This window comes from Lissotriton vulgaris, unplaced genomic scaffold (assembly GCF_964263255.1).
Source record: "Lissotriton vulgaris unplaced genomic scaffold, aLisVul1.2 SCAFFOLD_535, whole genome shotgun sequence".
Lineage (NCBI taxonomy): Eukaryota > Metazoa > Chordata > Amphibia > Caudata > Salamandridae > Lissotriton > Lissotriton vulgaris.
In genome coordinates, this window is record NW_028250319.1 from 510,712 (window position 1) to 524,307 (window position 13,596).

General features: G+C 43.9%; 1 protein-coding gene across 1 annotated transcript in view; it reads left to right on the forward strand.

The window, feature by feature from the left end:
• Positions 1 to 13,596, forward strand: part of LOC147663291 (IgGFc-binding protein-like) — a 248,438-nt gene that overhangs the window by 32,822 nt on the left and 202,020 nt on the right. Inside the window, exon 2 of the mRNA XM_086950554.1 lies at positions 520 to 1,722. Within this exon, the coding sequence (XP_086806680.1) occupies positions 606 to 1,722 (1,117 nt within the window). The 5' untranslated portion in view covers positions 520 to 605. The remainder of the gene's footprint in view (positions 1 to 519; positions 1,723 to 13,596) is intronic.

Sequence of the window (13,596 nt, forward strand, 5' to 3'; positions counted from 1 at the left end):
ATGGTCCTCGGAAGGATCAATTTGTATAACGCTCTATGTCTTCATGGTTTATGTCTATGATTTCTTCAAATGGCTACTTGCTAAAAGAATAAAATAATAAATAAATAAATAAATAAATTAAAAAAGGATGCATTCTCTTTCAGTACAAAACCTATGGCAGACACAATGTACTATGGTGAAAAGGTGTATGCGCCAGTGTTAGGGAGAGAGAAGGATACTACCATATGTCTTTGGATATTTTGCCATTCTGCTCTCTCCCTTTCATTCAACACTGCATTTGTTGTTGGTGAGATTTGTTGCCTGAGCCTTTAGTATATATACCCCACAAGTTTCGATATAGCGAAAGTCGGGCTAATAGAACTGTGGACACACGAAAAGTAGAAGACTTTTATCTACTTACATTTGTTTTTTTTATCATTATGCACCTTTTTGTCAAGAAACAAATATTACATATTGAAAGGTCTCACATTAAAAACATGTGTTGTTTCTTGTTTCCTTGCATTCTTTCTGGCTATATAGGAAGAAGTTTTATTGTAGCCTTCACTGAAAATGCGGAAGATGACGCCACCCTTGCACTAGAGCTGAGCAGTTATGATGAGCAATGCATGGTGCAGGTCACAGTCCCCTCTCCAGCCTACAATGTGACTGTGCTCTTGGAGATGAACAGCACAACAGAGGTGGTCCTACCTTCAGACTACATGCTCTGGGCGGGTGAAAGATCAAGGAAGCTGGTGACGGTGAGCTCAGATGCAGATATTTCAGTCATTGCATTTAACACAGCTAACTTCTCTGCTGATGCCTTCGCCTGCCTCTCCAAACAAGACCTGGGCACAGAGTACTTCGTTTTCACAGCCAAAAGTACTTATGGACACTATTTTGCTGTTGGCAATGGCGAAGATGTTGAGACTCAAGTCAATATTACAGTGTCCGGCTCTTTACTCGTTGATGGAACCAGATATGAAGACAACCAGATGGTCTCCATCACCCTGGCTCCACAGGAGGTCATTCTGCTCAGTGACGACAATGACCTGACTGGCACCAGAGTTGTTTCTTCAACACCTGTGGCTGTTTTCAGTGGTAGCAAATGTTACCTTTTCGGGTTTAGCAGCTGTGACATGCTAATCGAACAGCTATATCCTGTGCAAAGTTGGGGGCAACAATTTGTTGTATTCCCGCTGATGACTAAGGGTGTGAAAGACCGTATTTTTATCATCCCTGCAAGACCAAACACCACAGTCACCCTTCGTACTGAAAGCTACACCCTACAGTACACCCTAGAGCTGGAGTCTAACAAAAGCGTGGACTTAGAAACAGGGATGCTTGTGTATGCCACTGAGCCAATCACGGTCGGATATCTCTTCCAAGGGGGCTACAGTTCATTAGGATTCATATTCGATCCTTTCTTAGTAACCGTTCCACCCAACAACTTTCATTGGAGATACTACAAGTTTGTTACCAAAGCCTTTTTTAACAACTCCCTATTTATTGTGTCTCGCTCATCCTCCTCGTCATCCGACTTTCTTCTCGACTACAGACCACTGAGTGATTATGCACCGACCGTGCGGCACCTGGAAGACTTCACAGGTTGGGAAGTAAATTTAGGAAAAGTCGGTGGGCAACATGAAATTTCCCATCAGTCGGAGACATTTGGAATTTATGTATATGGAGTTGAAAATTATATATCCTATGGATATTCACTTGGCCAAGCGGAGTCATTTTCAGGTAATTATATTTTTATATATGCCATTTAAAAAAGACAATTCTGATGCAGTTTGATCTGTGAAAATACTGTGTTTGTATGCAGGTCGTATGTATGTGCATTTGTAAAGCACAACGCTATCTAGAGAGCTATCTAGAAAGGAAAAGAGTGCAGACTGTAGGTCAGAGCCCACAATATGATTAGGGATCTTTTACAAGAAGCAGAATGTAGAGGGAGGTCATGGACGTCAATTCACCGACATGCCTGGGGTAACGAAAGTGGCTTCAAATGGTCCTTGACCTTCACTTTCACTCCCACATATGTTTATACATACACACACATTCACTTATACACGCACACTTTGCCTACACAGTCACACACATTCACACACACAACCGCACACACACACACACACACACTCTTACATATACACACTCAAAATTGCAGGCATACACACAGCATATATACATTTGAGAGCACTTTTTTTACTTACCTCAGCTGCCAGCAAAAGTCACATACCAGCTATAGGCTTTTAGTGGATACTGGATTCATTTGGACCCTTTTGATAAATCAAATGTCTTCTGCGGCGGCAGCTCAGTCGGAAGATGTTTGCCTTGGTGGACACAGTGACAGCAAATAGACAAAATCTCCAAATACATCTCAAACAATGGGAGTAGTCCGGGATAAGAAGGTCCCATCAGATAATGCAGTAACTGATAAGTGCCAAATATCTTGCCACATAATTGGAACCTTAGATCCTAAGAGAATGTTGGTAAAGGACCCTCGATTGGAGAGTCAGAGGTCAGAAAGCGGAAATGGCAAAGAACCCCTGGCGGGAATCAGTACCTGGATTACAAAGTTAGTAACACAGAGAGACAGCCCAGTCACCCCAGATGAATAAAAAGTATCGTAACGCTCATGCACCCAGGGACACTTTCTTTGGGGAGGGACCTTAAAAACCCCCAAGAGAAAGTCTTTACCTTCTGCCGCGCTGAGATCCGTGTTTCTGATTCAGTGCAAATTCACTTATACCTTTTGACACAGTTTTCAACTAAGACCCCTATCCAAGGTGATTTAAAATGCCCTGAAAATTCATTTTGTCATATTATCTAAGATGCCCTTCAAAACTTTCTTTGCATGATATCCAGTCTTAGTGAATAATATTGACCATTATTTTCTGAAATGCCCAGTGTTCCAACAAATGTACTATGGGAGAACTTGAAGTCCAATTGTAAAGTTGCTTGTAAGTCTATTCCAGTTCGAGCCCAACCAATTGAGAACTCTCGGCTACACCCTTGAAAAGGGCACATCAAACGTATTAGTTTGGCAGCTATAGGTATGTTTGTATAGGCTATTTCTACATCTAAAACCTAGTGAAAAGACAAAGGAGTGATGCACATGATCAAAACCAGCATAAAGTCAACATGTAATAGGAGTTGAACCTTTGTTGTGGATGCATTGTGATATATTGTTCTTTTAAGACGTTTGTCATCAACTTTTCCCTAAATTGGAGATGGGTTGGGGTGGTCCTGATGAATATTAGGATGTTGTTCCAGATCCTGGGTCCAAGGATGTAAAAGGCCTCCTTCCTTGTTTTGTTTTACACTGCTTAGCCTACAGTTTGATTGGTTCCTGGCTGTGGGTGTGCTAAGACCCGCCAAAGATGGCGCTTATCTGCCAGATAAGCCGAATGCTGGTTGTGAAGACTGTAAATGATGCATCTAGTTTTGAAGATATTGTTGCCTGGCATGGGCAGTAGCAGTCAGTGGTGGGAGTAGCTGCAGGGCGGTGACGTGGGGAGTGGCAGAGTGGGGTTAATAATCTATGGATTACGAAGGATTACAGGTAAGTAAACATATAAATAAATCAAACAAATTTTGTTGCATGCACTGCATCGCATTTTAGGATGCAGTGCGCGCAACTAAATTTGTTTGCTTTATTTATGTGTTTACTTACCTGTAATCCTCCGTAATCCATAGATTACTACCACCCCACCCTGCCCCTCCCCATGTCACCGCCCGGCAGCTACTCCCACCACCAACCACTACTGGGCATGGGTATCCTGTGGAGGTACTTCATGATGGGGTAGATGTGATCATATTTCTTCAGGCCCTGGATGAGACAAGCTGACGTGTGTAGGATGCCCTAATAGCTTCAACATGCTGCACACTGATGTATACACTTTTGAAATTTTTTTTTGAAGTTGTGTATTCCTCTGCTTGTAATCTAAATTTAAAAAAAGGTTGAATAGCATTAAATTGAGAAGTTTTGCAGGATACAGAATAATCACTGGGACAGAGAATTCCAGAACAGGGACCTCAAAGGGTGAGCTAATAAAACCATGACTTGCATAATGTGTGACTTCTAAGAAAGGAATCACTGCTAGCCTTTCTTATGAGTTGGATTTGGCCTGTGAAGATTGATTTCCAGAGGAATTGAATCCAACTTTATTGTGAAAGAGAAAACAACTAGATGGACTGGAAAAAAATAGTCTAATCGTCAACACGATTAACTAATTTTGTCTTCTTCAAAAACCTCCTCTAAAACCTAGTTTTCATTCCTGATTTGACCCCCAATCATCCACTGAAATGCTTTAGTTAATTTGGCTAGTAGGTGGCTCTTCCCCATTTGCAAAAGTGTGACTGCTACAGCGCCATTTTACTTCTTAGTACACTGCAGTCCCTTCACATTCAACTTGGTTAAGGGCAGCAGCACACACATACTCTGCTTATTACTCCAAGCTTGTTTATTCTCTATATAGAGTCCTGACTTAAATTTGCCAAAATCTTTAAGTAAATCATTGCTTGAATATTGAAATGGGTGGTTTGATTGCATACAGTCTACTGTTGCCCTATTCCATTGTGTATGTTAAAGGCTCATTTTCCACAGATACCAACAATTGGGAAAGGCTGTTGTTTTTTCTTTCCGCCTAGTGCACATGTTCAGTGTCCTTATTAGAGGTTCGAAGATGCACATCTACTTGATACCACTACATTGCCTGGAGGAAGTTTCTCCATTCTAAAAATAGACCACTCACAACAGAGATACAGTATGATCCCGAGTGGATAAATTATGCAGGTGTTTGCTGATGCTTGGCACTAGCAGTTATCGCTAAACAATAAACACTTATTTAAGACAGCCTACCATATGGTGGCGCTGTATGTTTTAGCAGTGCTCTTCCCTAAAGTATTGACCAGTTACAAAAAAAAAAAAAATAAGCGGGTCCAAGCCATGCTTTCAGCCGGAATAATCCAAAACACAACGCTTGTATTGTGTGATGCGCAGTATATGACTGTGTGAACAGGGACATCGTGTAGTGCCAACCACAATGACTCCCAGTAGTTTCCTCACTCCTATGATATTATCCTCTGGTGGATTCCACCATATCAAACATGAAACCTTGCATAATTATTACTCTCTGGTGAGTTACAGGAACAGGACTCTGTGTTGTGCCGAAACGTGTGGGGCTATTCATTTCAACAAGTGCAGTGATGTCTGGTTTCAAGAATAGAGGATGCTATTCAAAGTTACCGTATTCACCTGAGCTTTAAGTGCGTTCTCGCCTGGGGGACACCTCTTTTTTGAATATATATATATATCACTGAAAAAACCATAGGTTTCACAGCAGTTATAGTTAGCTGGAAATTATACTGACATAAAACCATTGAAATTCTAACGTTATAGTTAGTTGGACTCACTATAACTTGCGCGCCTGCAATGCACTGCTGATGCCGTCACATATTACATCACTCATGACATGGTCAGTGACATCACTCATGACATCACTTTTTAGATTAGCTCCTATCTCCCTAGTTTGGAGTGATTGGTCTGCGGGGGGCTGAAAGAAAGGGGTCTCAGAACGTGTTTTCTCCATGCAATTTCCAAAGAAAACTTTAGACAAGGCTACAGGTGAAACTGCTAGATGGAATTATGCCAAATTTGGCAGAGAGAAAGGTCTCGTCCAGGAAGCACGCATTTGTTGAAATGGTGTAAATCGCTTCAGTAGTTTTTAAGATATTAAAGGGTGGAGCCTAACTCCAGAGCACGAGCTTGCCTCTGATTGGCTGCTAACACTTCAAACCAGGAAGTGTCCTCTGATTGGATGCTAACTCTTCAAACCAGGAAGTGTTAGCAGCCATCTTGTGCCTCGCATCGAGTGAAAATATAAAACAAATGTTCCAGGGGTAATTTAATATAGCGGAGCTCTGTCTGTGCGACATACCACTTTCACGCTCCCTTTGCCCATATCACCAGCTCGCAGCTATGCCTTCAGAAGGCAGTCCGTCAGCTCGCAGCTCTCTACCTTTGCTGTGCCTCTTTGCAAGCGGATGCTCCACAATTGGCAGGGAGAAAGGTCATGGTCCAGAAAGCACGCTTTTGCTTAAATGGGGTCAAATCTGTTCAGTAGTTTTTGAGAAATATCATATTGTACAGATATGGATATTTAAGAATTCTGACATCTGATTGGTTGAGGTGTTACGAGCAGAAGCTTGCAGCTCATTGGCTGCGAACTGTTGAGACTATGAAGTGTTGGCAGCCATTTTGTGATTCAGTCCGTCAGCTCGTATCTCTCCGTAGTTCTACGTCTGGGAGGCAATACTGAAAATACACTGGAGCTCAGTCTGTGCGAGATTCACGTTTCAAGCTCCCTCTCCCACATAACCTGTTCCCAGCTATGCCTTTTGAAGCCAGTCCGTCGGCTCGCAGCTCTCTACTTTTGCGAGCTTCCACTGTGAGTCGAGCCTGCGGGCCACAGCTGTCCGTCTAAGAGTCTAGGTGCGAACTGTTGATAAGTCACACTATATGAGCATTGAAAAGCCATTTTGTGATTCAGTCCGTCAACTCCCATCTGTCCGAGGCAACTCTAAAAACATACCGGAGCTCTGTCTGTGCGAGATTCCCCTTTCATGCTGCCTCTCTCCACATCAGCAGGTAACACACCCTCTTCCCACATCACCAGCATACCCCCAATAACCTGCATGAGAGGTTGGACAAATGAGAATCACAGTCATGTATGGATTTATTTATGAAACATTTTATTCAAACAAAACAACAACAAATAAAACTAGGTACAGCCATGGCGTGTCATCCCTGGACAATTTGTGAATCACAGCCTGCAAGACAAAAAGCAAGATAAGATTGTGCATCATGCGTTCGTCAAAGGAGAGAGAGAGAAAGAGAGGAAGAGTGAGAAGGAGGAAAATAGAGAGTAAGAAAGAAAGATTGAGAGAGAGAGGAAGATAGAGAAAGAGAGAACGAGTGATCAAGAGAGGAAGAGAGAAAGAAAGAGAGAAAGAATGAGATACAAGGAAAAGAGAGAATGTGAGAACCAGTGAGACGGAGAGGAAGAGAACGAAAGAATGAGAAAGAGAGGAAGAGACAGGGAAAGAGCGATCATGTGAGAGAGAGAAAGGAAGAGATAGAGAATAAGAGAGAGATAGAGTGTGAGTGACAGAAAGGAAGAGGTGGAGAGGGAGAGGGAGAGTGAGTGTTGACACTGTGGACAAAATCTTAAGAGCTCACCTTTCTGTCACTGGTGTGTCTCCAACCATGTGCGGGGACACAATGTAGGCCTCAAGTTTAGTCATCTAAAACATAATAAAGAAAGAGTAAGGGCAGAGTACATGCAACTGCACAATTTGGGATTCACGCCTGCATGACAAAAAGGAAGATAAGATGGTTCATCATGCGCCAAGCAAAGGAGAGAGAGAGAGAGAGAGAGAGAAAGAGTGAGAGAGAGGAAGAGAGAGAGAAAGAAAGAGTGGGAGAGAGAGGAAGAAAGAGAAAGAGAAAGAGTGAAAGAGAGAAAGAGTGAGATACAAGGAAGAGAGAAGGAGAGAAACAGTGTGAGAGAGAGGAATAGAGAGAAAGAAAGAAGGAGAGAGAGAGGAAGAGACAGAGAAATAGAGAAAGTGTGAGAGAGAGAAAGGAAGAGATAGAGAATAAGAGAGAGATAGAATGTGAGTGACAGAAAGGAAGAGATGGAGAGGGAGAATGTTGACACTGTGGAGAAAATGTTCAGAGCTCACCTTTCTGCCACTGGTGAGTCTCCAAACACGTGCCCGGACATAATGTAGCCCTCAAGTTTAATCATCTGAAACATAGTATAGAAAGAGTAATGGCAGAGTACATACGACTGCACACGTGTAATTCTCTGTTTCGCCGCTGCGCACTCAGGCTGTTGCACACCATCGACTCCTGCCGCCCAGAGGTGTCTTCCCGCATCTGCACACCCAGGCTACTGTACCCCATCCACTCCCACTGCCCGTAGGTGACTGCCCTTCCACAGTGCACCCAGGCTGCTCTACCCCATCCACTCCCACTGCCCGTAGGTGACTGCCCTTCCACAGTGCACCCAGGCTGCTCTACCCCATCCACCCCCATTGCCCGGAGGTGACTGCCCACTGCTGTGCAAAAAAGCCTCTCTGCTCAACTTCCGCAACCGGTGTAGAAGAGGGTCCACCACGTGCCGAAAAATCCTACTCACCTATTATGTACATGCGGTTAAGCGGAGCTCACAATCCAAAATAGATGTGGATTTCTAGGCTATGAAAGGAGATAGGTAACCCACTAAACCCTTGTAGGCTTGGGCAGTGAGTAATTGAGGTAAAAGATAGCTACAAGGGATTTGGTATGTCTATTTACTTATGATCAATTTATGAGTTAGTTACCAAAGATCTAACTCCAATGTATCCATAGGATAACGTCGAAACGTTTCTTTGATAGAAACAATTAATGATAGGTAAAGGGATAACGGAAAAAGCACACGGAAAGGTAATTTTATCTGAAAAATATTGTTTTGAATCAATCAACAAATAAATATATGTACGGGATATAATAAACAAATTAACTCTAGGCAAACGATGTTATGGACAGAAGTATATGCAAATCAACAAATCAGTTCATAACAGTTCATCAGCTCCTGTAAATTATAGGCAGTAACCAAGTCAAACAATGTACGATGGTTAATTCTTGGTGCAGATGAATTGCTTATGGAGATGATGAAGAAGTAGATTTCTAGGCGGGCCATGGAAGATCGCAGACTGCACACACGCTCATCAGTAACTCAGTGGAAATGAATTCATTGTCTTGTGGTGGGAGGTCCTTGTCAAGGGCAGCATCAATCTGTGAATCACAGTCTACTAGACAAAAAGGAAGATAAGATTATGCATCATACATCTATCAAAGGAGAGAGAAAGAGTGAGAGAGAGGATGCGAGAGAGAGAAAGATAGAATGAGTGAGAGGAAGACAGAGAGAAAGAGTGAGAGAGAGATGAAGAGAGAGTGAAACAGTGTGAGATAGGAAGAGAGAGAGAAAGAGGGTGAGAAAGAGAGAAACAGAGGGAGAGAGAGAGAAAGAGTGAGACAGAGAGGAAGAGAGTGAGAAAGGGAGAAACAGTGTGAGAGAGATGTAGAGGAGAGAGGGAGAGAAAGGAACAGATGAGGAGAGACAGTGAGTGTCCACACCGTGGACAAACTCTCACAGCTCACCATTATGGCAGCACTGTGTCTCCAACATTTGCCGGGACATAGTGGAGCCCTCAAGCTCCCACATCTGTAACATAGTAGAGAATCAGAAATGGCAGAGTATATATGACTGCGCATGCCTAAATTGCTGTCACACCTTTGTGCATCCAGGCTGATGCACCCCATCCACTCCCACCACCCAGAGCTGTCTGCCCGCTGCTGCTCACCTAGGTTGCTGCACCCCATCCACTCCCGCTGCCCACAGGTGTCTACCCACCCATGCGTCCTCAGGTCTCACTGCTCACCTTTTCATGGACAGGGCACCCTCCACATCATGCAGCCCTGCTCCGCGGGCCAACAGGTCTCACATTTGGTGCTGAGTCTTGATTTTGCCATGGCAGAGGACATACCAGTGTGCCCATCATCATCGCAGGTTGCACACCCGCTCAGCACATGTGGTGCCACTAACTCAATGACCAGTGAGGCGATGCATGTGGCGGTAGGCTCCTGCTGTTCGCCGGCTCAGGCCTACACCAGGGTCCAGCATGGCACAAAAAACATGTCCTGTATGGACCACAGAGACAGGGCATCATCGCAGGCTGCACACATGCTCAGCAGTTGCAATGTCCCTACCTCAGTGAACCGAAATTCACCATCCTGTGGCGGTGTGCCTGCGCCGGCTGCAGTGCATCCAGTGCACCCAGTCTGAAAAGGAAATGGCATGGAGCACCAGCATCCCGTGGTTTTTATTGGTAGGGTCACGTAGCAGGTGACACCTGTACTTGATGGGTGTGGTGTGGGTGTAAACCAGACGTCAGGGTGTGGATGTGGCGTACTGAAAACTAGAAAATGTACTCCTAATGGTCATTAGTTGCATCCCCTGGTGCACACCTAATCTCCTTGGTGTTAAACAAGGATTCCTTTCCCAAAACAGAATTATGTGCTTTTTTATTCTTTATCATAAAGTTCTTTTATTCACTTCCAATTAAATATCTTCTTTCATAATTATTATGTTTCCATATACATTCCTTTGACATCATCATATTTTTTGTATCCAATGCATTGCGGGCATTCCATGCCCTTCATCAGGGAGTATGTGCTAGAAAATAAACAAATATATTCACATATATAATCTAGTTCTCATTCGTAAATCAAAAAAGAAAACAGATCTGTAAATATTGTCAACAATTCATGCGTGTAACCATTCTCTGTGTAGCCCGTATTTCATAGTGTCCCGAGTGCTAAACGTCAAGTGCCGGCGAAGTTCTAAAGTGCAGCCCACAAGTGATCAAACACTTACATGTCAATGTTGCAGTCAGGTTCGCAACGTAAAAGATTGGGTCAAACTGAAAAAATGGAAAGTATATTCATGAGCGTTCTCATGGTTACTGAAGAGTCAAAAAATATTAAACAACACGGACTCAAACGGGTCAGAGTGTCAAACTTACTTTTAAGACGCGCAGCGTCTCTCTTCTGTTGTTCATGTCGTAAAAACGTTCGTGAATGGTGAGATGTGGCTACTTCCTTGTAGCGGTGTAAAATTGCGCTGATTCGTTAGTCTGTCCCGATCACGTGATAATAGAGACCGGCAAAATACTACCTGTTATACGGAAATGTATGACGGAAAAAAAAGTAGTGATGGAAAATAAACTGTAAAAAAACAAAGTTCAGCCAGAGCTAAACAGTGGCGGCTTGGGAAGCGTGGCTAGCCTTGTCATTGCGATAAGGATTCAAAGTGCAATAGTCCATGCAATGAATTAATAGTTAGCAAAGGGTGATATAATCAGGGAAGGGTCACACATTGCTCTGCTAGGGAAACTATGCATTCACGGGGGACTGGTTTTGTCAAACTCGGGGGCTGGTAGGAGGTGGGTACTGACAGATCCCAAAAGGAAGTTTATACTAAACAAGATGCCATTGTGCATTAATGAACGTGTAGGTTAGTTTAAGTGACTGATTGCATTGGACGGCATTCAGTGTTACATGGCCATCCCATCAGAGTTTACTTAATCAGCAGTTTAAGCTATGCCATGGGATAGAGTCGTTTAACCCATGGTGTGGGATGATAGGCGATACATCCAGCTTTGTTATTTGGATAAAAGGAATTTGTCATTGTTCTGTGGTGTTTGGGCGAAATCCTCGATCACTGTCCAAGACATATCATTTGTGAGTTGTCCTGTTCTGAGGTAATGGTCGGTCAAGTGGCTGATATTCTTTTTGCAGTGTATGGTGCTCCTATGCTCGACAATCCTGGTGCGTACTCTGCGTGTTGTCATCCCTATATATTGTAAGGCGCACGGGCCTTCAATGAGGTACACCACATTGGCGGAGTTGCAATTGGTGTGGTTGCGTTGTGTCCAGGTTTTATTCGGTTCTAAGGATAAGGTCTTGAATGCTTTAATCAGGTGGCACACACTACAGTGATTACATGGATAGTGTCCAGTTACTGGGGGGAGGACCCATGTAGAGAGGACTGTGTTTGGCATAGGTCTAGGCTACGTTCTTGGTCTTGTGCTGACCAAAAGGTCTCTCAGGCTGCTGTTCCTCTTGTGGGCAAATAGTGGGGGGGGCCCAATCTCTAGCGCCTGTGTTAATGATGCGCCAGTGTTTTTGGATGATTTTCAATACTTGGTTGGATGCTGTGTTATAGGTTGTGACGCATTTTAGAGGGGGATCTTGTGTGGCCCGTGTGCTGTCCTCCAGGAGTACTTCACGGTTTTGTTTGTGTGCTCTTTTCTTGAGGGTTTTAATGATTTTGTTGGGATAGCCATGCTCCTGTAGTTTGGATGCTAGTGCAGTTGATTGTTCAATGTAGTCCTGCAGTTCCTGGGAATTAGCGAGTCGAAACTCTCAAACTGGAGGAGGGAATTCCTTGCAGTGGGTTTGTCAAATGTGTTGGTTTTTAGGGTGCCTGCCTCAGCTGTTATGTGCAGGTCTAAGAATGCTAGTGTATTTGAGCTGTAGGTGTTAGTGAATCTGAGGTAGGGGTCTTCCTGGTTAAGCCAGTTTAGGAAAAATGACAGTGAATCAGGGGTTCCTGTACAGATAACAAAAATGTCATCTATTAAGCGACGCCATATGCGGATTTGGGGAAAGTATGGGTTGGTCACTGACATTACATGACTTTGTTCGAAGTGGTGAACGAACAGCCTTGCTACACTGGGGCGAAAACGCTCCCCATAGAGGTACCGTTAGTTTGCAGGTAGTAGTCTCCTTCGTACTCAAAGTAATTTTCTTTGAGTTCCAGCCTAGTGCAGTCCAGGACAAATTCTCTGGGCGTATGACCCAATATACCCAACCCAATATAAAGCAGCGCAAAAAGAATATAATAAAAAGATACGCTTGTCGAAGGCATCTCACTATACCAACCGGATCCTGGAAGCTGAAAACTCCTCCAAGGAGCTCTTTCAGATTTACAAAGAAATCTCTATCATCGACTCAAACTCCACCTCTCAGAACGACTCAGTAGAAACCTGCAATAAAATTACTAAATATTTCTCTGGTAAAATCACTAACATATATGCCAATTTCTCCAGCAATATAAAACCTGGCACTGAATTCATGGAAAATGATGTTCACATACGTACGCAATCCTGTCTATGTGTCTTCTCTGTCCCTCCCGTTGAAACACTGGCTAAAATGTGCAAAAGCATCAAATCCGGATCTCCACGAGATCCTGCGCCACCTAAAATCTTGGCTACGTCTATCTCGGTCTTAGAGCCCCATTTTAGACATATGCTTCAAGTATCTTTTTCCACTGCCTGCCTACCCACGGAATGGAAACAAGCCATAGTGCTCCCTATCAAAAAAAAGCCTAACATGAGTCAGGACATACTAGAGAACTTACGCCCAATTTCCTTGCTGCCCTATCTCGCAAAACTAGCAGAGAAAGTAGCCAATGTCCAACTTATGGCCCATCTTGAAACCCAGAATGCCTTTCATATATCGCAGTCGGGTTTCAGATCGGGTTTCTCTACTGAGACAGCCCTCCTGAGAGCGACTGAAACTCTGCGGGAAGGAGCTGACGAGGGCAAAACCATGGCTCTCGTCATGCTGGACCTCAGTGCCGCGTTTGACACTGTAGCACATTCCATCTTGCTACAGTGTCTAAACAGAGCGGGGGTCACCAAAGAGGCGCTTGGATGGCTGAAGGCCTTTCTTAGCAACAGGAGCTTTCAGGTCCAAAGAGGGACTTTTTTATCAGACAGCGTTTTGCTAGAACAGGGGGTGCCTCAGGGCTCTGCCCTGAGTCCCACCTTGTTTAACCTGTACATGGCTCCGTTGGCTGAGGTGGTACAATCGTTCGGCGTAGAGCTTGTCTCTTACGCCGACGATACTCAACTTCTAATCTCCCTGTCCCAAGCTCCCTCCTCTGAAGCCGACAATTTCAAGTCCTGCATGTGCAAACTTGCTGCATGGATGACTGAACA